The sequence below is a fragment of the Hippopotamus amphibius genome, chromosome 2, assembly GCF_030028045.1.
Source record: "Hippopotamus amphibius kiboko isolate mHipAmp2 chromosome 2, mHipAmp2.hap2, whole genome shotgun sequence".
NCBI lineage: Eukaryota > Metazoa > Chordata > Mammalia > Artiodactyla > Hippopotamidae > Hippopotamus > Hippopotamus amphibius.
Genome location: NC_080187.1, coordinates 65200422 through 65224575, shown reverse-complemented (window position 1 = coordinate 65224575; position 24154 = coordinate 65200422). Strand labels below are relative to the sequence as shown.

The 24154-nt window shown below is 41.9% G+C and overlaps 1 protein-coding gene across 1 annotated transcript in view; it reads right to left on the bottom strand.

Annotated features, from left to right (window-relative positions):
- Positions 1–7062, bottom strand: part of HSD17B3 (hydroxysteroid 17-beta dehydrogenase 3) — a 42080-nt gene extending 35018 nt beyond the window's left edge. The window contains exons 1-2 of the mRNA XM_057723735.1: positions 6865–7062; positions 2531–2577 (exon numbers count right to left, since the gene is read on the bottom strand). Coding sequence (XP_057579718.1) covers positions 2531–2577; positions 6865–7018 — 201 coding nt within the window. The 5' untranslated portion in view covers positions 7019–7062. The remainder of the gene's footprint in view (positions 1–2530; positions 2578–6864) is intronic.
- Between the last annotated feature and the right edge of the window lie 17092 nt (positions 7063–24154).

Here is a 24154-nt window from a genome sequence, read left to right as displayed (position 1 = left end):
AAACCAACATATGGGAAAGAAAACAGTTTAAACATTCAATAATAATAGTGGCTAAACTTGGAGAGCTTACTCTATGCAAAGCATTTTGCCCGCCTCATCCCCTTTAACTTTTACAAAAGCCCAGAGGAAATGATCATCACCTCCAGCTTATTGACGTGGAAATTTTGCAGTGAGCATATTGGATGCAGAGTTTGAACAGAGAGACTTCTGATCAATTCCCAACCTTGAATTCGTAACCATTACAAACCACAGCATTCCAGACTCGAAACTGCTTTCCTTGAAGCAGCAATTAGCAGGGAGACAAGAACAGCTCTCTGGAAGAGAGAAAATCCTGCATGAAAAAGAGGTAGGGATCCCAGAAAATTGTTTAACACCGCCTTACAAAAGAACAAAAGGAAACAAAGAATAAGATTCTACAAGAAGAGCAGAGCAAGAGTTAGTCTAGAACAGAAACAGAATTTAGAATTTGAAGGTTCTTGGGAGATATCTTTTTTTCTGGTAAAGACCTGGAAGCCCAGAAAAGATGTGTCACTTGTCCAAACTCTGCAGACAGTTAGTGTCTGAGTGAGGGCTGGAACCCACAGCTCCTGACCCCCAGGCCATTGCTTTTGGAAACAGTAAGGAAATGAATTGCTAAGGAGAATCCCCACATAGGTCTCCTCTGAGAAGAAAGAAAAATGTCTGAGTCTTAAGATACCAAGGGGGCCACAGGTATATCAGTTCACCATGAATTTGAGGAAAGAATCTGGAAAATTGTAAAGAAAAAACCTAGGCTTCCCTGGTGGTGCAGAGGTTAAGAATCCACTTTGTCAGTGCAGGGGATACAGGTTCGAGCCCTGGCTGGGGAAGATCCCACAGGCCTCGGAGCAACTAAGCCCGTGTGCCACAGCTACTGAGCCTGCGCTCTAGAGCCTGCGAGCCGCAACTACTGAGCCCATGCACCACAAGTACTGAAACCCACGCGCCTAAAGCCTGTGCTCCACAGCAAGAGAAGCCATCACTATGAGAAGCCTGTGGAACGCAACAAAGAGTAGCCCCCGCTCACTGCAGCTAGAGAAAGCCTGCCAGCAGTAATGAAGACCCAACGCACCAAGAAAGAAAGGAAGGAAGGAAGGAAGGAAGGAAGGAAGGGAAGAAAGAAAGAAAGAAGGAAGGGAAGAAGGAAGGGAAGAAGGAAGGGAAGAAGGAAGGGAAGAAGGAAAGGAAGAAGGAAAGAAAGAAGGAAAGAAAAGAAAGAAGGAAAGAAAAGAAAGAAAGAAAGAAAGAAAGAAAGAAAGAAAGAGAGAGAGAGAGAGAGAGAGAGAGAGAGAGAGAGAAAGAAAGAAAGAAAGAAAGAAAGAAAGAAAGAAAGAAAGAAAGAAAGAAAGAAAGAAAGAAAGAAAGAAAGAAAGAAAGAAAGAAAAAAAGAAAAGCAAGAACACAGTTGAAGCAGAATGTCAGCACCAAAGAAATTTTCTTCAGAGCATGGAGGGTGGGGAGTAGACCTGAAAAACCAGCACTAGGAGTTTTAAGTGGTTTGGTTTGGGTTTGTTAACTAAAAAGAAAACCAAAATTTCTATCAGGTACCTCCAATATACCTTGCAATGTCCATTTCACAGAAGATGATTTGGCCTCTGTCATAACACAGGCCTTTAGGAACAAGAAAACATATGAGTACTGCACTATTGTTGAATGTAGTTTTCTTAACTGAAGCTCATTTCATTATGTTTTTAAGGTGTTGATTTTCAATAGCCATCCTCATAATTTGTAGGATTCTTTCTATTTCTTCTATTGTATTTTACATGGTTCTAGAGGTTAGTATAACAGGCACAAGGAAGGAAGAAAATATATAGGAATTCTAGGAAACAATCTTCATTAGTGAAAATGTGGAACTTATAATAATAATATACAAAACTACATATACTGTAAATGCATTTTTAGAAAAGCCTAACTACCTACCATCTATCTATCTATCTATCTATCTATCTATCTATCTATCTATCTATCCATCTACCTATCTACAGAGAAACAAAATCTTGGAAGGAAATACTTAAAGTCACTAATCATACTGCAGTGACTCTCAGCCCTATCAGATTCTCTGTTTACATTATATCTTTAATGCCCATTAATCCTCTTGAAATGAAAGTTTTATATATATATCCTACCTATGCAAATGGTATTTAAATCAACATATGCCCTAGCTATAATGTAAAAGGTAAATAAAAGGAAAGTAGTTTATAATTTTTTTATTGTTTTGAGTATGTAAATGCTTATGGTAGAATTACCCTAGAAAATAACAGTGCCCCCGTAAATTCCTAAAACAACTCCTAAGGGGAGATACTGCCACCTTTGAATATCATTTTATCTTTTTAAAAGGAAGCCAGGGAGTGAGAATATGATTTTTAAATTTCCTGTTTTATAGAAAATAGTTTCCTTCTTAAGGAATGTCTATTGCTTTTATAATCAGAAAACTAGTGTTTGGGGTGGGTGTCATGTAACTATGACGTTTTTAATACAAGGGGAGGAGAAAGTTTTCAAGGACACAACTTACCTCAAATGAGTAAGCTTTCCCAATCCCATCTCCTGCTCCAGTGATCACTGCAAAAAACAGAAATGGTTTTAAAGGATTGAGTTAATCTTCAAGATCCTGTTTCTTGCTGGCCACATTCTCTTGCAGGCCTACTCTCTAGGACACATTTCAAAGCTGCGCCCTTCTGCTTTCCAGCCCTACTCCTCTCAACTGTGAAGTTCCAGCCTTGACTCCCTTCACTAAACATTCAAAATAATGCTTTTTCTTTTTTCTTTTTTTTGGGGGGTGGGGGGGGGGGAGGCGGTGGGGATGGGGAGGGAGAGTTGGTAAGACTATGAAAAACACACTCCAAAATGAAACAAAAAGCATCCGCCAGGGGCATGTTATTCAGGCCCCATCAGAGTTTAGACCTTTCTAAGCCTGAATTCATCAAGGACAAGCTGTGTACACTATGATCTCCCTACCCACACACCTAATTGTCACTGTAAAGACATTTCCAGGTTCCTACTAAACGTCGAGTTCTCCTCGCCCTCACAGGAGAGCAGCAGTCAACGCCCATGGAAGATAGAGAACTTAACAGAGAGGAAAACACAGAAATACAAAAAGAGGGTGCGACGACATGAAGGAAGCTAAAGAATTTGTGCTCCCTGGATCTGTCGATTCATAGACAACAACCAGACCGGCCTTCTAGTGCTTTTATAGCCAGCAGCGCACACACGTTTAATGATGGAGCTCTAGGGTAAATCTCATTCGTGCGAATGTCACAAGTTCAAAATACACTACAATTCAGTACATTTGTATCCGTCGTTTACCCTTGCACCAACAATCGAAGGATATGCTTTCCAGAAGTGTGTGCAAAAGCTATGTGTACATTTAGTTTACTTGAAAGGGAGCGCAGACCAAGCTGAACAAGCCTCAGGCAACACTGGCAGAAGCACCCTCATTTAAATAGTTACTAATGATTTCATTTGTTTACTTGGGTACTTTAAAATGAATCCATGCATATGACCTGTCTTACCCGGTAGAGGTGCTATGCTCAGGGTTGTTAGCTTCCACGTCACCTTCCCTCCATCACAGGCATCCTCACAATCACCCAGGACAAGGCCTGAACTGTAGTCAAGATAACGTCAATCAGTGGGTGGTGTCTATCGAGTGCTTACCTTCTGCCAGGCACTGTATTTTGGGGTTTTGTTTTTTATTCATGTGGACCTTATTGTTTTCACGTTAAATTGCACAGCAGCTTTATACAGCATGAAATGGACAGGAGGGATAGAAGAGGGGAGGAAGCTGGCTCCTGAGGCTCGTGGCGCCACCTCCACCTCCTCCTCTCGTGCACAGCAAAGTCTTCAGTGCTGCCTCTGCCCCAGTTCCCAGAACAGGCCTCGGAACACAGGTGCAAATTTGGTTCTGGCTCTGACACACCCCAGAGCCACCAGGGTTCCCACCAGCAGCTTCTTCACAGCGGTGGGGGTGAGCGTGAAGGCATCAGTTTGCCTAGGTGAGGGCGACAGATGAGGCTGTTGGAATTCAGGGAGAGGGTGGAATAGGCATCGTAGGTCAAATAAAGCTCTTCCTTGTCAGGCTCGCAGTAACACAGAAAGAGCATGTGGATGGGCAGTCCCACAGCCACCATCTCATTTAACATTCAAAACAGGCCTATAATGCAGGGAATATCGTTTTCCTTAGTTTATAGATGGGAGAAGGGAGCTAAGGGAGAGTGTTACTGTAATAACGGCCACTCTGTGCACTGAGGTCGAATAGAAATTCGGAGACAGAGATTTTGGAGGAAGAGCTTTATTTTTCTGCCAGGCAGAAGGGAAGACACAGCAGGCTAGCACCTCAAGAACTGTGCCCCCCTCCTCAGGAATTGGGGAAGATTTTATAAGTGGGGCTTGAAGTCTGGGTAAATGATAGGTGTCCAGGTGGTGAGGATCTTGCATTGTTTTCTTCTGCAAATTTATGGCCAAAGCTGGCATCAGACAGCGCAGCCACCGGGTCTGGTGTCCCTGAACTTATCAGCCCATAACCTTCTTTCTGAAATGAAGAGTGCTGCAAAGGAGTGTAGTGGGGGAAGAAATGCCAGGTGCAAAGTGTAATTTGTATGGAGTCAGAGAGTAACCAGCTTTGTGAAGGTCAAGTGTTTGTTAGCAGTAACAGCTAAAGAATGACCAAGATTGTATAATTATTTCCAGCCAGGTTATCTTTCTCCTCTAGCCTGTTTGCTGTTCTCTGTGTTCCTTGCTCTCAGGAGGAAAAAGAACAATCACTTTTATTTTCATTGCAACAAGGGAAAGTTCTTAACCCAATCAAGGGAACACTGCTAAAAAGGGTGACTGCAGAATTTGAACCCAGGCTCTGCCATTGGAGCCACAAATCTATAAAGAATACCAGTGACAAAATTAGGGATCAACCACAGAGGGCCTCATATGAACTTCCTTTGGAATGTGTGTTCTCAGAAGGGCTTTGCGGTACACTGATGGGCGGAGCTCTAAGCCCCTCAGAGCACGGGCATTTGAGTCTGTGTGGAGCAGGGTATTTGGATCCAGAATACTCAAGTTCACTGGAGACATCATACTGCCCTGAGAGGAAGGAGTGCTCACACACACGTATTCCCTCTCTCTTTCTCTCTCTCTCCAGATGTAACGAGCAACAATAAAAAATGCATTTTCTTCATGCCAAACAATTTTCATATAGTAATTTTTTTTATTTCCAATGCTGAGGGTATAAGATTGCCAGCTTTGGCAATAAGGATACAGGATGCCTAGTTAAATTTGAATTTCAGGTAAACAACGAATAATTTTTTAGTATAAGAACATCCCACATCATATTTGGGGTGTCATATACTAAAAAATTATTCCTTATTTATCTGAAATTCAAATATGACTTAGTATCCTGTATTTTATCTGGCAGCCCTATGAGGTTGTTTACAATGTCTCCTATTCAGCCTGGCATTGTATTTCTAAAGCCACTTAAATTCTTTTTCTTTCTTCTTTTTTAATCGTTGGACTTCTTAGTGCCCAACTGTAGTGTAAAACCTGACAGCCGGGTTTTGGTTTCTGTGTTTTTCTCTTTTGTCATGCAAGTGCCTGACTTATGCTTTGACTGGCGATGAGACACCCACTACCAAGAGGCATCTACTTTAAAGATGGTGATCTCTAATAAATGCGTGCTGGCCACGTGATGATGTAAAGAGCCACGCCACCTCCCCCAAATGATGCTCCTTTGTTTTAAAAATCTTGGTTGATTTCAATAACTGACCACTTGGACCACTTGTTTTTTTTCTCTTCCTGCGCTTTAAATTCCGGCTCTTATGTTTTAAATTCACCGCTAAAGAGTAAGCAAGGGCAAAAAAAAAAAAAAAAAAAAGAGTAAGCACGGGAAACCACAGGCCCCCACCCCAGAATAAAATAAAAGCAGAACTCCAGGCTTGTTCACTCTCTCTCTCTCTCTCTTTCTACCCATGACCTTGCTGTGTGGCACCAGGTGTGCTGTATAATTTCCAGGTCCTGTAAGTAATAAACCTTTACTTTTTTATTAAAGTTTCCTGATGGTGGTTATTGCTGAAAAGCCTCTTGCAATCACAGTAAGAGCCACGAGAGCTGGCCCAACCACAATATTGGTTATTGATAGACTGACCCCAGCACAGAACACCAACTTCGAAATGCAAACTTAGCACTTCATTCAAGAAGATGCTGAAACCATAGCCTCAGGTCCTTCACCTCAAACTCAGTATAGGGCTGAAATTCTGCACGGTAGTTCCAAGAGCTAAATCCCATTGGGAAGCAGGGATTAATCAATCAACTTGGGACACAAACCAGGCCTAGATTCCCTATGTAACCCTTTTAAAAACGTCTCCACAGAGATCTTTACTGCCTTGATTTTGTATTACCCTCACTTCATTAAAGGGCTCCGAGAAATTTTTTTAATAAAATGAATTTAAATCATTTATTGGATTTCAGAATTTTGAAACACCCTTTAAGAAATAAAAGCACCTTGAGCTTTTGAAAATCTGGAGAAGAAGATACAAAATTTTCTGTAGCATCTATTATTTGTATCATCAGAAACTCCAAAAATAAGAAACCCCAACTAGTGAGGATGAGAGGAGAAGCACACAGGCAAGAACTGGGTCACGTTGTTCCAGTTCTTGCCTGTGTGTAACTCTTTTCCTGATGTCCCACATCTCATTTTTCAGACAATCCTAATTTCATTTGTGCTTTCCAGACCTACAAATTAAAATAACCCAAAGGAATTACATCTTTGCTCACACAACGAAAAGATGTAATATATCTTTTGAGACCTAAGTAATAATAAGCAAGAACAAAAAAAAAAAAACAGAGATGGAAAACTTTCTTTACCTGCCCACTGTCCCATGGACGTCAAGAAAGGCCTTGGTGAAACTTGCCAGAAGTGCAGGAAGATACATTTGGAGAATCTCACACATTTCACCAGGTGGACCAGGCACACCAGCAGCCCTACAAAAATGAAGAATTGTTCCAGAACCTCCCCCATGATGGCACTGTGGCTGATGCTGTGTCCGACCTGGTCAGTGCGCTCACAGCCTCCACGGCGAGCATGGCTGCACTGGGGGAGTGTCAATCCGTCACTTTCCAGAGTCACTGGGTGCATTCCAACGCATCACTGTCTCGAGGCATTCAGATTAGTTTCACTCCTTTACACAATCCTCTGATTCACAGGCTTTGGAATAAAATATTCTTTCTAATATCTTTGTAGCACTGTTGCGCTTTTGTGACACAAGGGAGTTGATGAAGAAGTAAAAGGTGGACGTAAAGATAAAGCCTGGTCAAAGAAAAGCGGCAGCTCAGCATTCCTTCCCTGAATTTGGAAGCTAAAAAAGATACTAAAAAGTATACGAAATCCTATGTCATTCATTCACTTATTCAGCAAATGTTTTTTAAATTTTTTATTTATTTATTGGCTGCGTTTGGTCTTCGTTGCTGCACATGGGCTTTCTCTAGTGTGCGGGCTCCTCATTGCAGTGGCTTCTCTTGTTGCAGAGCACAGGCTCTAGGCATGCAGGCTTCAGTAGCTGCAGCACGTGGGCTCAGTAGTTGTGGCTTGCAAGCTCTAGAACGCAGGCTCAGTAGTTGTGGTACACGGGCTTAGTTGCTTTGCGGCGTGTGGGATCTTCCTGGAGCAGGGATCGAACCCATGTCCCCTGCATTGGCAGGCAGTTTCTTAACCACTGTGCCACCTAGGAAGTCCCTCAGCAAATATTTGTTGACTGCCTACCAGGTGGCATTGTTATTTGAGGCGTTGCAAATATATAATAGTAAACACAGCCAGTGACTGCCATGGGGGACTGAGATTCACAGTCAATATGCAAACAAATAAGATAATATCAGATACCAGTGCCATGAAAAAGTGCTATGGAGTGGCTTGTTAGAGTGACTAGTGAGCACAGGAAGAAATTCTGTGAAGAGGTGGTATTTTGAGCTGAAATTTGAATGGAAAGGATATAGCCCTGTAAAAGTAAGTTTCCCCCTCCAGGCTGAGGGAACAGCTGGCACGAGTGACCTGAAATGAGAAAGATACATGTATCTGAGGAATAAACAGCACTACGTAAAGGAACTGGTCTGTAGAGAACAAAGGAAGGAAAGAATAGAGTAGGGTGGAGGCATGGGGAGGAGCCAGACACTCCTGGTGAGGAGTTTGGACTTTACTCTATGAGCAACAGGAAACCACTGCAGAGACTAAGACAATGGTGTTATCCAATCTGAGTCACTCTGGATGCTGAAAGAAGAGGACCTTTGGAGGTGGGGATGGAGAGTGGTCGTGACACTGAAGCCGGGGGAGTGAGAAGACTATGACAGTCATCCAAGAAGAGTGTCCCCACGTTCAGCCTTCGGCCCTCTTCTCTTTACTGTCCACGCTTACTCACTTGGTGACATTACCCTATGGCTTGACTTTAAGGACTCTGTGCACTGAGGACCCCCAAATGTATAACTTCCGTGGTAACCCAGGCTTCTCATCCAGACTTGCACTTCCAACTGCCTACTTAACCCTTCCATTTGAATGCCTAATAGTCTTCTCAAGCTTAAGTCTAGTACTGGTTTCTGATCTTACCTTCGAATGTCAAAACTTCTTCCCCTTGTAGACGTCCCTGTCCCAGAACACGGCAATTCTTATGTTCAAGTTGTTCAGGTTAAAAAACTTGGAGATATCCTTGACTCCACTCTTTCTCTCACATCCCACAGCCAATCTGTCTCCTGTTGACAGACAATTGTATTGTTTTCAGTTTTAGATTATGCTAAACAACATTGCTATGGAAATTCTTGTATTTGTACTTTCCCATGTGTCCATGTTTCTCTCTCTCTCTCTCTCTGTCTCCATGTGTCCATGTTTCTCTCTCTCTCTCTGTCTCTCTCTCTCTGTCTCCATGTGTCCATGTTTCTCTCTCTCTCTGTCTCTCTCTCACACATACACACACACATACACACACATGAGTACAGGGTCACACATGTTATACATGTACAACTTCAATTTTACTAGTGTGTCAGTCCCACTCAGGAGGCAAACCACACAGTAATTTGAACATGGACTATTCAATATTAAAAAATTAGTGGGGAGTTAGCTACTAAAAGGGCAAAAAGAAAAGTCAAAAGAATACCCATCAACAGAAGAATGGATAAAGAAGATGTGGCACAATAAGAAGGAATGAAATTGAGTTATTTATAGTGAGGTGGATGGAGCTAGAGTCTGTCATACAGAGTGAAGTGAGCCAGAAAGAGAAAAACAAATACTGTATGCTAACACATATATATGGAATCTGAAGAAATGGTACTGATGAACCCAGTGACAGGCAAGAGTGGAGATACAGAAGTAGAGAATGGACTTGAGGACACGGGGCTGGGGTGAGGGGCGAAGGGGAAGCTGGGACGAAGCGAGAGAGTAGCATAGACATATTTACACTACCAACTGTAAAATAGATAACTGGTGGGAAGTTGCTGTATAACAAAAGGAGATCAACTTGATGATGGGAGATGCCTTAGAGGGTCAGGACAGAGAGTGGGGCGGGAGTCGTGGGAGGGAGGGGATATGGGGATATATGTATAAATACAGCTGATTCACTTTGGTGTACCTCAAAAACTGGTACAAGAATGTAAAGCAAATATATTCCAATAAAGAGTTTAAAGAAAAAAAAAAAAGAATACCCAAGGGCCGAAGAAGAGTATCTAAGAAACAAATGAACTTAGAAGGGAAGTCCTGGAGCCAAGGCTGGGATTCAGACCTCACCAGAGAGAGTGTGGTTGCAGCCAACTGGATGCAGTTCACATCCAGAACTTCATCTTTTGGGATGAAGTTCTCTGGGTTGCCGGAGACAGAGCTGTTCACAGTTGGGAGGATAAGCCTGGTTAGCAGGGAACTGCTGCCTGGGACAGGAAATCCCCACTGGGATGCTGACAAGACTTGCTGGAAAGCTGGGGGTGGTGCTTGTTGTTGAACCCCCTGGGGTGAGCCCTACTGGGGCTTAAATGGAAAAAATTGACATTTATTTTTACAATATTGAGTCTTTCAACCTATAAACATGGCATATCTCTCCTTTTAGGTCTTCTTAATGTCTCTCAATAACTTTTATGATTTCTTTAAAAATTCTTGCACTGACAAAAATGTATAATAAGAAAAACATCAAAAATATGTAAAAGTAGAGAGACTAATTTAATGAACCCTCCCTTACTCATAGGTTATAGGTAACTGTAATGACAGTTAATAACAAAATTAACTATCATTCCATGTCCAATTTTACTTGTATATACCCACTTTCCTTACTCCCAAACCCCCGTAATGGGAAGGACTCTATAAAGACTAACGTAAAAACAATGCTGTTCTTACAGTTTAACAATTAGTAGTAATTCGATCAAATATCCAGTCAGTATACAAATTTCCCTGATTGTTACATACATATTTTTAAGTTGACTTTTGAGTCATTTTTATTTTTCTTAACGGACTACACATCGAATTAAGTTATGTCTCATAGGTCTTATGGGTTGTCTCTCCCACCCTTTAAAAATTGCTTACTATCATTTATTTGTTTAAGAAATTAAGTTGTTGATCTCACAGAATTTTCCACATTGTGAATTTTCGTGGCTGCATCTCCATGGTGTTGCTTAACATGTTCCTTGGGCCCCTGTACTTCTTCTAAACTATCATTCTAGAGCAGGGGTCAGCAAACTTTCACTTTAAAGGGCCAGATAGTAAAGATTTTATTTTACTTAAGGCTTAGTGGGCCATATGGTCTGTGTTGCAATACAGACCCTGATCATTGTAGTACAGAAGCAGTCAGAAGTACTTAAATGATAATTATATGGATAAGATGGACCTCAAGAGCATTATGCTAAGTGAAGTAAGTCAGACGAGAAACACAAATACTATGTGATCTCTCTTACATGTGGAGTCTTAAAAATATATCTAAAAAAAAAAATCTATATGATATGTAATTATAAATATGCTCATAGATACAGAGAACAGGTTGGTGGTTGCCAGGAGCAGGGGACTGGTGTGGGAGAAGTGATGTACTGTTTGTGTTTGTCTTTTTGTTTTTCGTTTAAATAGATTGAATTTTTTTAAAGGGAGGGGGTTAGGGAGAAATATGTACAGGAGTATTGGGAAACATGGGTAATTAAAATGTTCTCAACTTCTCCAGTCTGCAGAGATAATTAATGCCCAAATGACAATAGTCTAAGTCTCTATTCTGCTGCCGTCAAAGTGTTCACTATTGTATTAGGTTTTCCTCCTCATGTAATTTTAAGGAACTATTAAGGAAACTGCTGCCCAAATCCTCCCATTCCAGCTGAGCAAATCTAGTCTCTGGCTCGGGGACAATGCTCCATTTCTGCTGGGCATCCCTTGTCATCTTGCTGCTTTTCCCGATTGCTATCTTTCTGCTTCTTTCCAAGGGCAAATAAAAACTTTTAGTTATAAGACAACTTAATCTAAATTTAGGGGGGAAAATCTAATATTGCAGGTCAATAATTCTGTTGGTTATACTCAATTTGTATGCCCAAATAGAATAGGTACTGTCTCAGCCTAAAGCATTTTCAAATATATGATGGAGAGGGGATATGATAGGTGTATTTGCATCACTAAAAGGGTCATTAAAACATTGCCTCCAAAATTAAAGGACAGCCTGCTCGCTAAAATACAGAAGTTCGTTTGCAACCCTCCAAATGATAGGTTTTCAACTTGGAAAAATTTAAGATCTTGTCTCCACGAGCTACAGAGGAGCCAATGTAAACATTGTGGGTCAAAGAGAATTTCTGTACCAAGTGATGTGATTCCTGGGTTTTGTTTGCATATATAGAGACAGTAATGATCAACTTGCCAAGCCAACTATATGCTGGAAGAACAATCTGAGAGATCTTTGGTAGAGAAACTGTGGAGTTACCTGATGAATGAAACTTCCTAACTTGAAGGAGCTATGAAAAAGAGAAGAGGTTATAGCTAATTTCATATATATATGGAATATATAATATTGGGAGTTAGAATCTAAAAGGAAAGACCAAAGCACAGTGTGACTGTCTTAGCCTGGGTTCTTTCTGCTATGAGGACCTTGTAAAAATAGTTATTTTGGGAATTAATTCCCATGAGCAGGAGTTGGGTTGGGACCAGGAGATTGAACAGAAAAAGACAGAAAGACACGAATGTATCACTGAGCTGGTCACTGCTGTGAGTTGACTGAAGCTCCATCTGCTGGAAAAGCCTCTGAGAAACTGTGGAATACACCTCAGATTCTTCTGCTTTAAGTAAAAAAGGAGAGTAGTTTATCTATCGGCTCCCAGCTTGGTGATCAAGGTTGCCCCAGGGGGTATTACGTCCCTCAGTTCCAGGTTTGCCCATATGTCAGGTAATGAGCAAGTTCCTGTGGGTGAAGAGGAGCCCCAGGGAGGAAAGTGAGAGATACCAGCTATTGTCAAGTTCAGCCTGCATTCCCTTCTAAACCATGCCACTTATTTACTAGGGCACTTTCAACTAAGGTCTTTATCTGGAGCAGCTTCTCAATTCCAAGGGCCAATTGCTCATAAAGCTATGGGCTGCCTGAAGAAAGTACAAGTAATGTGGAGATTAAACTGATATTAGGGCAAATGAGATGGCCTTTGCCAATGGTGGCACCCCGCTCCTTCGCATTTTATCCGACTGCCCCTTATTTAGTATGTTTTGTGTACCAGACTCTGCATTAAGCACTTTACAAGGATTATTACCTGTCTTGTTTAATTATTACTCTTCCCATTGAGGGCTGGTTGGCAAAAGCAGATATCGTGGGTCAGTCATCTCAGCGCATCCACATCTGTCCCCAAAGGAGAGGCTGAGGCCCTTGATAAATACGAAAAACACAATTACCGCTTTCACTAAGAACTGGAAAAGCCCAGGCCAATGCCCAGCATGCTGTCCTGTGACTTTGCTTTATTTTTTTTCTGAGCATATTATTTATTGGCTTATTTATTGCTGTGTTGGGTCTCTCACCACTACAATGCAGACTCCTTTGGGTTGGGACTTTGTTTTGTTAGAGCACAAGTAAGTAGTCAATAAATATTCACTCTTTGATGAAAAAGGGAAAATGACCCTTCATTGGTGTAGGTGCAATGAAGTTAACCTCCTGTTAAAGAAGTTTTTGGTAAAGAGGTGATAGACACTGGTACATGTAAGAGGCAAGTTGCAGAGTCTCAGGGAGCGGGGATAGATCTTGATTTGAAGCCCACAGCATGTGGAGTTAGTGAAGAGGAAATGCCCCCCCAAAAAAAAGAAAGAAAAAGAAAAAAGCAAAGCTGGGAAGGGTTTCCTTCACAATTGCCTCATTTATCGAATGTTTGTTTGGCGTTTATCGGTCCTAGCACACAACAGAGGACACAATGGTTGGACACAGTGCGGTAAGATGCAGAGGAGGGAACAGAGGGGGTGGGAAACCGGAGAAATTCAGAGGGAGGAAAGGCGTGAAGAAGGCTCCCTCTAAGACGTCCGTAAACACCTGGCCTTCTCCCTGCAGCATCTGTGTAAGCGAGCTGTGGTATGTGTTAGAGGAAAGGGTTATAAGACGTTTCAGACGAGAGACACCTGAAGAGAATTCGACTTTGTTGTCAAGTTTGCCATAAAAGAGAACAAAACTAATGTTTTCTCCTGATGCGGGTCATCACATGTCATCCAGAATTGGAGAGCAGCTTTCGCAAAGGAAACGCAGAGCTAACAATTATGTAAAAATTAGCTCCCTGAGGGTGGATTTCTTGAAAGTGGCAAGATTTAGAAAACCCGAGGGAAATAAAGAAAGAAAATAAGTTATCTTGGGCTTGGAGGCTATGCACCGTGGAGCAGGGTGCTGTGTATTCAGCCAATGGTTGTCCAATGAATCAGTTTTCCCCATCAAAGCTGAACTTGTCAGACAGACCTTCAAAGAGTTCGAGGATCCCGAGAGTCCCAGGAAACGGGTGCCCACTCTTCCTTCTTTGTCTCAGAGCCCCTTTTCCACTGTTGTATGTGGCTACATTTCCTTGTCTGTGGGGCAGGGTGCAGCTTGGGAGGTTCAGGCAGCTGAAGGCTGGAATCAGGAGAGACGTTCCTGACCCCACACACCGGCTGTTCCTTCCTCTTCTTTCGGTGTCAGAACCCTGGGGGACCAAATCCTGGGCTAGCATTTCCGGTCTTGCCTAAGACCCTCTGTGCTGTTCTAACAATAACTACTGTTGTGTAAGTGGCATCAGTCAAGCCAGGAACATGCAACCCAGAGAAGTGTATTTTATGTTTTGATTTCTTCTTTCCTTTTGGCAAAAACTTGTTTCCATCCCTGCCAGGGCAGATATAAAGTACTCTTAGTGTGGAGCAGAAAGGGGCCATCCTGCTTTGACGGCCCTTTAGCCTGGTGCCTGTTCCAGAGGCCCCTCTGGTTGCAGAGACGCCGCACCACCACCGTGGGAAAGCAATGTGCGTAGGCCCGGGCTTCCACAAACAAGGTGCTCCAGCTCCCACGCTGGCTCCCACATCAGCCAGGAGATTTTCAGCCAGGGCCAGATCTCCTTAGCACAGAGCGACTGGATTGCAGAGTCGACAAGACCTCACCGCATCACACAGTGCGTAGAGCCCTGTGTCTGGGTTTGAAGCAAGGCTGAACTGACTAGTAGAAGTCACATGTACTATTGAGCAGAGTATGAAATTCCTATCATTTGTGGCATCATCCTTCTGCCAGCTACCCAGGTTGGAAAAATTACTTATTTTAAAATTTCTCCCCTTCCTTTATGCCGTAGAACAAATCCAGCATTACAAACAACCCCTTGGAGTGGTTCCTTTCCTCTTCAAGCCCTGCCATCTCCAAGCACTGCCCATCCCCTGGGAGCGCAGCTGGGAGGAAGGTGAGCATGGGCTCTGGAGAAAGACATCCTGGATGTGCATGTTGGCTTTGTCCGGTGACTTGGACAAGCTAAACTTTCTGTCCCTCAGGTTATTCTTATAAAACGGGATTGATAATACTTCTTACTTTGTATGGCTATTGTGAAGATCAAACGAAATAACATTTATAAAAGTGCAGATGACTAAAGAGTACGGTCCCAATTTTTCTTTTAGATGTGATGATTAGAAGAAAAAAGTTTATAAGAATGTGCACCAAAATGTGAACAATGTTTTTATACTGAGGTGGTGGGATTTATGAGCTTGTTTTTTTTAAACTTGTATCTTTGTGGCTTCTATATTTTTAAAATTTCCACAATGAACGTGTATTACTTTTGTCACTAAAAGTCATAAATATGAATTAAAACCCACCAAAACTTGAAGGACCAGCTGAGATGATAATTCTTTCATTAAAACTTTCCAGACCTTTCCATTGGCAGAATCGGGGCTTAGCTAGGAAAATGCATTCCAAGCTCACGCACGTGTTTGTTGCCAGGATTAATTCCGCCCCCCCCCCCCCCACACACACACACACACAGAGCTGTTCCTTGACATGTGGGCCTTGACATGTGGGCTTGACTCTTCATAAAGCAGCTCACAGAATGGTAGCTTGCTTCATCAGATCTTGCCGAGACCAGCTCGGCGACTCGAGGCGAGTGACGGGTGCCGCAAGCTTGAAGAAGACACAGACACAGACTGAAGAGAAAAGTGGGACCGGGGGGCTCAAGACCTCTCGGATCAAGAGCCCTGCTGACTCATCCCAGGCTGCTTTTATTGAGTTCGTGGGCTAACATTCTCAGGTTACACTCATAAACAATCAAAGGCCTCACATGACTGAGGCAATTATCTTTGTTTACTTCCTGGGTCCGAGTTGAGCAGGTGTGGATCTGAGCTGGGGGTGGAGAGCAAAACAGCCCTGGGGGCAGGAGACCTCTCTCAGATATTGGGGGTCTGTGCCCCACCCGTGTTGGCCCCTCTGCGACTGTGCCTGTCTTAGGTTGTTCCTCCCTTGAGGAATCTTACCCGTCTCTGGCTAACCAGTCATCCTCTAGGGCCAAACACGGTGATATAAGGAAGGTTCTATGCACCACCCCTGTTGGCCCCTCTGCGGCTGTGCCTGTCTTAGGTTGTTCCTCCTCTGAGGAATCTTACCCGTCTTTGGCTAACCAGCCATCCCTCAGGACCAAACAGGGTGATATTAGTCTCCATGCCCCGCACCCTCAGCTCCTCCACTGCTCAAGCAGGACATTCTGAATCCCATCGCTCGGCCCACATTCTTCAACACTTTCAATGCTTCGAAAAGGTTCCAGAATGTCTTCCCACAAGATCTGGCAAATGAGAAGAGTCAGAGAGACAGACAAAGAGAGAAGCCACACTCTTTTGCAACATAATCTTGGAAGGACCCACCCATTCCTTTTGCTGTAACCTATACATGAGACGCTAGTTCACATTCTAAGTCCAGCCCACATTCAAAGGGGGGAGATTACCCAAGGAAGTGAATACAGAGAGGCAGGCCTTGCGATACATGTCAGAAGCTACCCACTACATGTACAGACTATATGTTTCCATTTAGAGGCAAAACTAATCTTCAGCAAAATAAATCAGAACACTGGTTTCTTGGCAGAGGTGCAGTGATTGACTAGTTAGGGTCATATGGAACTTTTCCACGGTGATGAGCATGTTCTATATATTGATAAGTATGTGTGTTCATGTGAGCATGCCTTTATCAAAACTCACGTACTGTATACTTAAGGTCTGTATAATTTATTGAATGTAAATTATACCTCAATTTTAAACAAATTTTATCCTACAGTTATTTTCTAAAGGGTGGGTAACTTAGTCTTCCATATTACCAGAAATGGACGTATGTAGCAGTTCACTTGCGTGCTTGCTTTTAAACCAAAGTTCCCACCTTTACCTTTTGTTTTGACTGTGCTGAGCGGGATCTTAGTTCCCTGACCAGGGATCGAACTGGTGCCCCCTGCAATGGAAGCACAGAGTCCTAACCACTGGACTGCCAGGGAATTCCCCTATCTTTACTTTTCAACATCAAAAAATGTATTCAACTCTGATTAATAGATTGAGAAATTACCTATCAATATCTGACTATGAATTCAGAAAAGATTTAAAATAAATTTGTATTTTATTACTCAGTGCATTTGAAAATTAAATTCTTCAATGTGGAGACATGTTATTTTTTCCAGTTTATTAGCTGTTCTTTTCTTCCCACTGAAGAAATGCAACTGAGTTATGTTATTATTGCAATAAGCATTAACTCCAATGTAAAGCTTTTAAATACTTTTTTGTCTTTTAAAATATACATTTTTTTATTTTAAAAATAACTGTATAAGCTAGAAAGCTATCGCAAGTATACTTACATCAGCAAATTTTTTAAATGCTTGATTTTTTTTTATTGAGGTATAATTGACATATAACATTATATTAGTTTCAGGTATACGACATAATGATTCAACACTTGTACGCATTGTGAAATAATCACCATAGTAAGTCTAGTTAACATCCATCACCATACATAAGTCACAAAATTTTTTAAAAACTTGTTCTTATGGTGAGATCTACTCTCTTAGCAACTTTCAAATAGGCAGTACAGTATTATTAACTGTAGTCACCATGCTGTGCATTACATCCTCATAACTTATTTATTTTATAATTAGCTGTTTTTACCTTTTGACCTCCTTCATCCATTTCACCTACCCCCACCCCACCCCTTTGGCAACCACCAATATGTTGTCTGTAAGTATATTGTTTTTATAGTTCAATAAATAGTAACAAAAAATTTCCCTTGCCATACATGTCGAGCAATTCTACATGGTATAAAAACAAAACACTTTGAGACTTGGACCTCTAGAACTAGAATCAAAACCTCAAATGCCTGCAGTCAAGGCAGACACGTAATACAGATTAATGAAGTAAGCCAGCACCTTCATCTGTATTCTTTCAACACAGGCACATAGTAGGTATAAATTTTATTTCCACCAACAAATACACACTTGAAACTTTGGCTCTCTTGATTCAGCTTTTATTTTCCTCCTATCCTCTCAACTCTGTTTTAAGGAAAACCACACTACAAGCACACTGACGAAAGGCTGACAGAGCCACAACGTTGGAGACACATGGAGAATGGTGGAGACCATGGCAAAATTAAAACTGCCCCCTCGACCTCAGCTCCAGCTGACTCTTGTCCTGTGGAAATTCTGGCCCAGCTGGCAAGTTGTGATTTCTTTCAACTGATGCTAGAAATCCAGTTTCTAATGTGAAATTTCCCAATTCTTTTTTTAAAATTTGTTTAAATGACAGAGCTGGAATATAAAGTAACAAACTCAAAAAAACATTCTAACACTGCATAGACTAAATAAAACACATCTCTAATACATAATTGCTCTTAGGACAATTTCCAGAGGCCGTAAATGGTTTTTATGATTTTCTCTACTTTCCCCTGTCTCACTGGAGAGTGGGCCCACGGAGCATCTCATGCTGCCACCCCATCTTTCCAGAGACTTCACATCACCCTTCAGGTAAGCAGAAGTTGAAGAATAAGTTTCGAGTACTGGGACACAATTGACGAGACACATCTCTGTTCTGATCTTCGAATGAGGAGGATGTGGCAGTGAAGCCTAGCTATCCTGTCCCGTTGTCCCTCCTGCCCCTTCTCTTCCCTTTCCCCCTCTTTTCCCTTTTTCTCCCCTCCCCTTCCCTTCCCCTCCCCTCTCCCCCCCTTCATTTCCCTCTCCCTCTCCCTCCCTCCAGCTGCAGACAGCTGGCCACACTGGCTGGAGGACAATGCCTTCCCACCAGGTAGCAGATGTAAAAATTGCCCCTGGGCTCATCTACACCCACCTAGGAGCAAGCCTCCACTGGTACTAAGGCCAAAAATGTTTTCTTGAGGAAACATATTAATCTAATTTCCCTCTAAGACAGGGGTCCTTACTTTTTTTCATTGCCATGAACTGCAACGGCAGTCTAGGGATGGCTACAGCCTCCTTCTCCAAATAACGTTTTTAAATGCATGAAATAAAATACATAAAAGTATAAAGAAAAGCAATTAGCATAAAAATTTACTGCAATATTTTCTAAATACGATGGACTAAAAATATTCTCCTCTATGAACATATTAAATAACGAGAACTGGTGAAGACACTGATAACTAAAGAATACTGAGCAGTGCATAAATGACTTTCTACAAAAACTGTAAGGTGATATGAAAATATTTCAACTTCTATTGATAACAAAGTCACAAGTACAGCCAATATTACTGTGGTCTTGCCTTCATTCAAATGAAAAGAAATGCTAAGTTTTGGTTAGGGAAAATCAAGATGTATTCTTTCACCATCCAAGTTCACTGGCCCTCTAAACTCTGTGAACCTCAGGTTATGAAACCTTGATACTAAAAATATGATCTGGGCCAAAAGTCTCAGGTAGGGCTTCTCAAATCACCTGCATTAAAATGCAGGTTCCTATTTAGCTTGCGCACCCTGATATTCTGCATTTCTAACAAGCCCCAGGTAATGCTAACGTTCTGGTCCAGGTACCACACATTGCAGAGAAAAGGTTCTGAGGCATATCATGGGAGACCTCAACCTGGAGCGGAGGTGAGAGTCAGAGGCACACAGATGGTATTCTCTGACCCTGAGAGTCCCCAGGACAGACCTGGGGTTTCTGGCTTCATCCTAAATGGGCATGCTTTGTTTTACCATGTGCTTCAGTATCTAATGACAGAAAGGGAACTTGGACATTCTGAGTGGCTGGGCACCATCACTTTCCCAAAGCTACCACAGAGTAGCAGCTACTGGTCAGCGAAATCGCTGACCCTTGGCAAGTCCCAGCACTCGAAAAGTATGCACAAGTACGCATATCCATTCACAGAAAACAAAAATTACTCACAAGTCATAAACGTGATTCACCAAGACTGAAAAGTTGAAGTGATCACGCAAAGGGAAAAAAGTCACTAAAGTCTCGGAAAGTATTGACATATGTACCATCGCCATTTTCCTGAGAGCACAGAAAATAAATATATACATAAAAATAATGTAACATATAAATACACGATAATAATATATAAAATATATAACTCTTCTCTAAATGAGGTTTTTTTCTTCAGGCAAACTCAGCTGTCACAAAACTCCAGTGCCCCTATACTTGTACTTACGTTTTTAACATATAGAAAAATATTAAAACAACAGGAAAAAGTCCAAGTTAACAAATGTCACTATTATTAATAGTAAAGTAGCCAGAAGTAAGCCAAATGTGAAGGATATTAAACTAATTGTCTTTGTTCTACCCAGAATGCTTTTTTTTTCTTTTTTTAAAATCTTTATTGGAGTACAATTGCTTTAGAGTATTGTGTTAGTTTCTGCTGTACAACACAGTGAATCAGCTATATGTATACATATATCCCTGCATCCCCTCCCTCTTGAGCCTCCCTCCCAGCCTCTCTATCCCACTCCTTTAGGTCTTCCCAAAGCATCAAGCTGATCTCCCTGTGCTCTGTAGTAGCTTCCCACTAGCCATCTATTTTACATTTGGTAGTGTGTATATGTCAATGCTACTCTCTCACTATGTCCCAGCTTGCCCTCCCTCTGGTGTCCTCAAGTCCATTCTCTATGACTGCATCTCTGTTCCTGCCCTGCCACTGGGTTCATCAGTACCATTTGTCTAGATTCCATATATATGCGTTAGCATACAGTATTTGTTTTCCTCTTTCTGATTTACTTCACTCTTTACGACAGATTCTAGGTCCATCCACCTCACTACAAATAGCTCAATTTCATTCCTTTTTATTGCTGAGTAATATTCCATTGTGTATATGTGCTACATCTTCTTTATCCATTCCTCTGTCAATGGACGTTTAGGTTGTTTCCATGTCCTGGCTATTGTAAATAATGCTGCAATGAACATTGTGGTACATGTATCTTTTTGAATTAACGGTTTTTTCTGGGTATATGCCTATAAACAAGACAAAAAGACAACCCTCAGAATGGGAGAAAATATTTGTAAATGAAGCAACTGACAAAGGACTAATCTCCAAAATACACAAGCAGCTCATGCAGCTCAATATCAAAAACACAAACAACCCAATCCAAAAATAGGCGGAAGACCTCAATAGACATTTCTCCAAGGAAGACATACAGATGGCCAACAAACACATGAAAAAATGCTCAACATCACTAATCATTAGAGAAATACAAATCAAAACCACAATGAGGTATCACCTCACCTCAGTCAGAATGGCCATCATCAAAAAATCTAGAAACGATAAACGCTGGAGAGGGTGTGGAGAAAGGCATCCCTCCTGCACTGTTGGTGGGAATGTAAATTGATAACAGCTACTACGGAAAACAGTATGGAGGTTCCTTAAAAAACTAAAAATAGAGCTCCCATATGACCCAGAACGGTTTTTATGATTTTTTTTTTTAAAGAAAAAAGAAATCCAGATTTCATCTTCGGCCTGCTTAGAGCTCGTGGATCCCTTTCACACCACCACTCTGCATCCAGCATTCTCAGCTGACCTTAATTCAAAAGCTAGATTGGCACTCCCATCAATCCCATACCTTGGGAATCTGATTGTGTAGAGGAATAGTAGAAGTTACACATTTCAACCCAGCTACAAGGACTGCTGGGCTGCTCTTAGGGTGCCCTCTGCTGGCCACACATGGAAGCGGAAGTCTTTCCACACTGGTAAAAAAAAAGGGGTTATTTAAGGCCAAGTATTTGCGGTGATTGCAAAAGAAAAACATATAAATAAGACCCCCGTTCCAAGTCATCCTGGTTGTTAAAACAAAAGACTGACCATATTAAGACTTTAGAAAAACACGAAAGCATCTTCCTTTAAGAATTCTAAAAATGAAACTTAAAAACAAATGTTTGGAAGAAAGCAAGTCTTGTTTTTGTTGTTTATTTTTTAATATTTATTTATTTATTTGGTTAAGGCGGGTCTTAGTTGCAGCACACAGGATCTTCATTGCAGCACGCGGGATCTTTAGTTGTGGCATGCAGGCAGCATGTGGACTCTTAGTTGTGGCATGCAGAATCTAGTTCCCTGACTAGGGAATGAACCCAGGCCCCCTGCATTTGGAGCACAGAGTCTTAACCATTGGACCACCAGGCAAGCCCTGTTTTTGTTTGTTTTGTCACTGAAAGAAATAAAGAGTTGATGTTTACATTTTTCAAGTCTTAGCACTTTTGGTCACTGGGTTTCAGAAATGATGTAGATGATGCAAGAAAAGGTGGTTACACAGTTTGGGAGCCCCAAGGTAAAACTCTAGAAGCCTTTTAAAAGTAAACTGAAATGGGGGTGGGGGTTGTAGCAGAGTCAACATGGTGGAGTAGGAGGACGTGGAGTTTGCATCTTTTCACAGGCAGCCTGCCAAGGGAGAACCGACTGGGTACTGGTGGGGGACCTTGGACACCTAAAGGGACAGGAGGTATCCCCATGCAACCAGGTAGGATGTGGGAGGGAAGGAGGGGAGAAGGAAGGGTGGAGGCAGGATGGGACTGGTCCCCCTGAGAGGGGGCTGGGGGAGAAGAGAGGTTCCCACACTCAGAGGGGCCCACTCATGGCAAGGGGATCCCTCTGACAGGTCCTTCTCTGGCTGTGTGGGTCTAGGCAGGCCAAGCACTGCCCCCCTTCCAAGGCCTCCTCCAGCTGCACTGGCCCCTGTGGGCATGCCTGTGAAGGCCTGTGCCCCAGCTGGCCTGCACAGGCACATGTGCTCCAGGCCACCTTCAGGAGAAGACACTGTGGAGGGGAATGTGCACAGAGGGGAGGCTGACAGTGGGTCCAGAGACCTACCTAGAGGTCTTTGAGGGCATACTGGGGTGGTGGGGGCTGGCTATGGTTCACCGTGGGGAAAAGATCACTGACAGCAGAGGAACTAGGGAACTTTTATTGTATTATTTTTAATTATTTTTTATTTTTTCTTGTTTTTTATTCTGATCTTTTAATTTTATTTTTCATTTTATTTATTTATTTATTTATTTTGCTGTTGTGGTTCTCATGCCTTGTTTTTTTTTTTATTTTTATTTTTTCTAATATATTTTTTATTTTTCTAATTTTTAAAAATTCTTTGTTATTGTTCTGCTGCCTTTTTTTTTTTTTCTGCACCATACACCTTCTGAGATTTTGGTTCCCAGGCCAGGGGTCAGGCCTGAGCTCCTGTGGTGGGAGCACCAAGTCCAAGCCACTGGACTAACAGAGAAATTCAGGCCCCACAGAATATTAATCAATGTGAGCTCTCCCAGAGGTCCTCATCTCGGCACCAAGACCCAGCTCTACCCAACTGCCTGCAAATTCCAGCACTGAACACCTCAGGCTAAACAACCAGCAAGACAGGCACAAACCCTACCCATCAAAAAAATGAGATGACAAAAAAATATGTTACAGATGAAGGAGCAAGGTAAAAACCTACAAGACCAAATAAATGAAGAGGAAATAGGCAATCTACCTAAAAAAGAACTCAGAGTAATGATAGTAAAGACGCTCCAAGGTCTCAGAAGTAGAATGGGGGCATGATCGAGATCATACAAGAAATGATCTAGAAGAACTAAAGAACAAACAATCAGTGATGAACAACAATAACTGAAATGAAAAATACACTAGAAGAAATCAATAGCAGAATAATTGAGGTATAAGAATGAATAAGTGAGCTGGAAGATAGAATGGTGGAAATAACTGCCAAGGAGCAGATAAAGAAAAAAGGATGAAAAGAAATGGTAACAGTCTAGTAGACCTCTGGGACAACATTAAATGGACCAACATTCAAATTATAGAGGTCTCAGAGGAAGAAGAGAAAGAGAAGGGTCTGAGAAAGTACTTGAAGAGATTAGAGTTAAAAACTCCCCAAACATGGGAACAGAAATAGCCAACCAAGTACAAGAAGTACAGAGAGTCCCACACAGGATAAACCCAAGAAGAAATATGCCAAGACAGATATTAATCAAACTAAAAAAAATTAAACTCAAAGGAAAAAATATTAAAAGCAGCAAGGGAAAAGAAAAAATAGCATACAAGGGAATCTGCATAAGGTTATCAGCTAATTTTTCAGCAGAAACTCTGCAGGCAAGAAGGGAGTGGCAGGATATATTTAAAGTGTCGAAGGGGAGAAACCTACAACCAAGATTACTCTACCCAGCAAGGATCTCACTCAGATTAGACAGAGAAGTCAAAAGCTTTACAGACAAGCAACAGCTAAGAGAATTCAGCACCACCAAACCAGCTTTACAACAAATGCTAAAGGAACT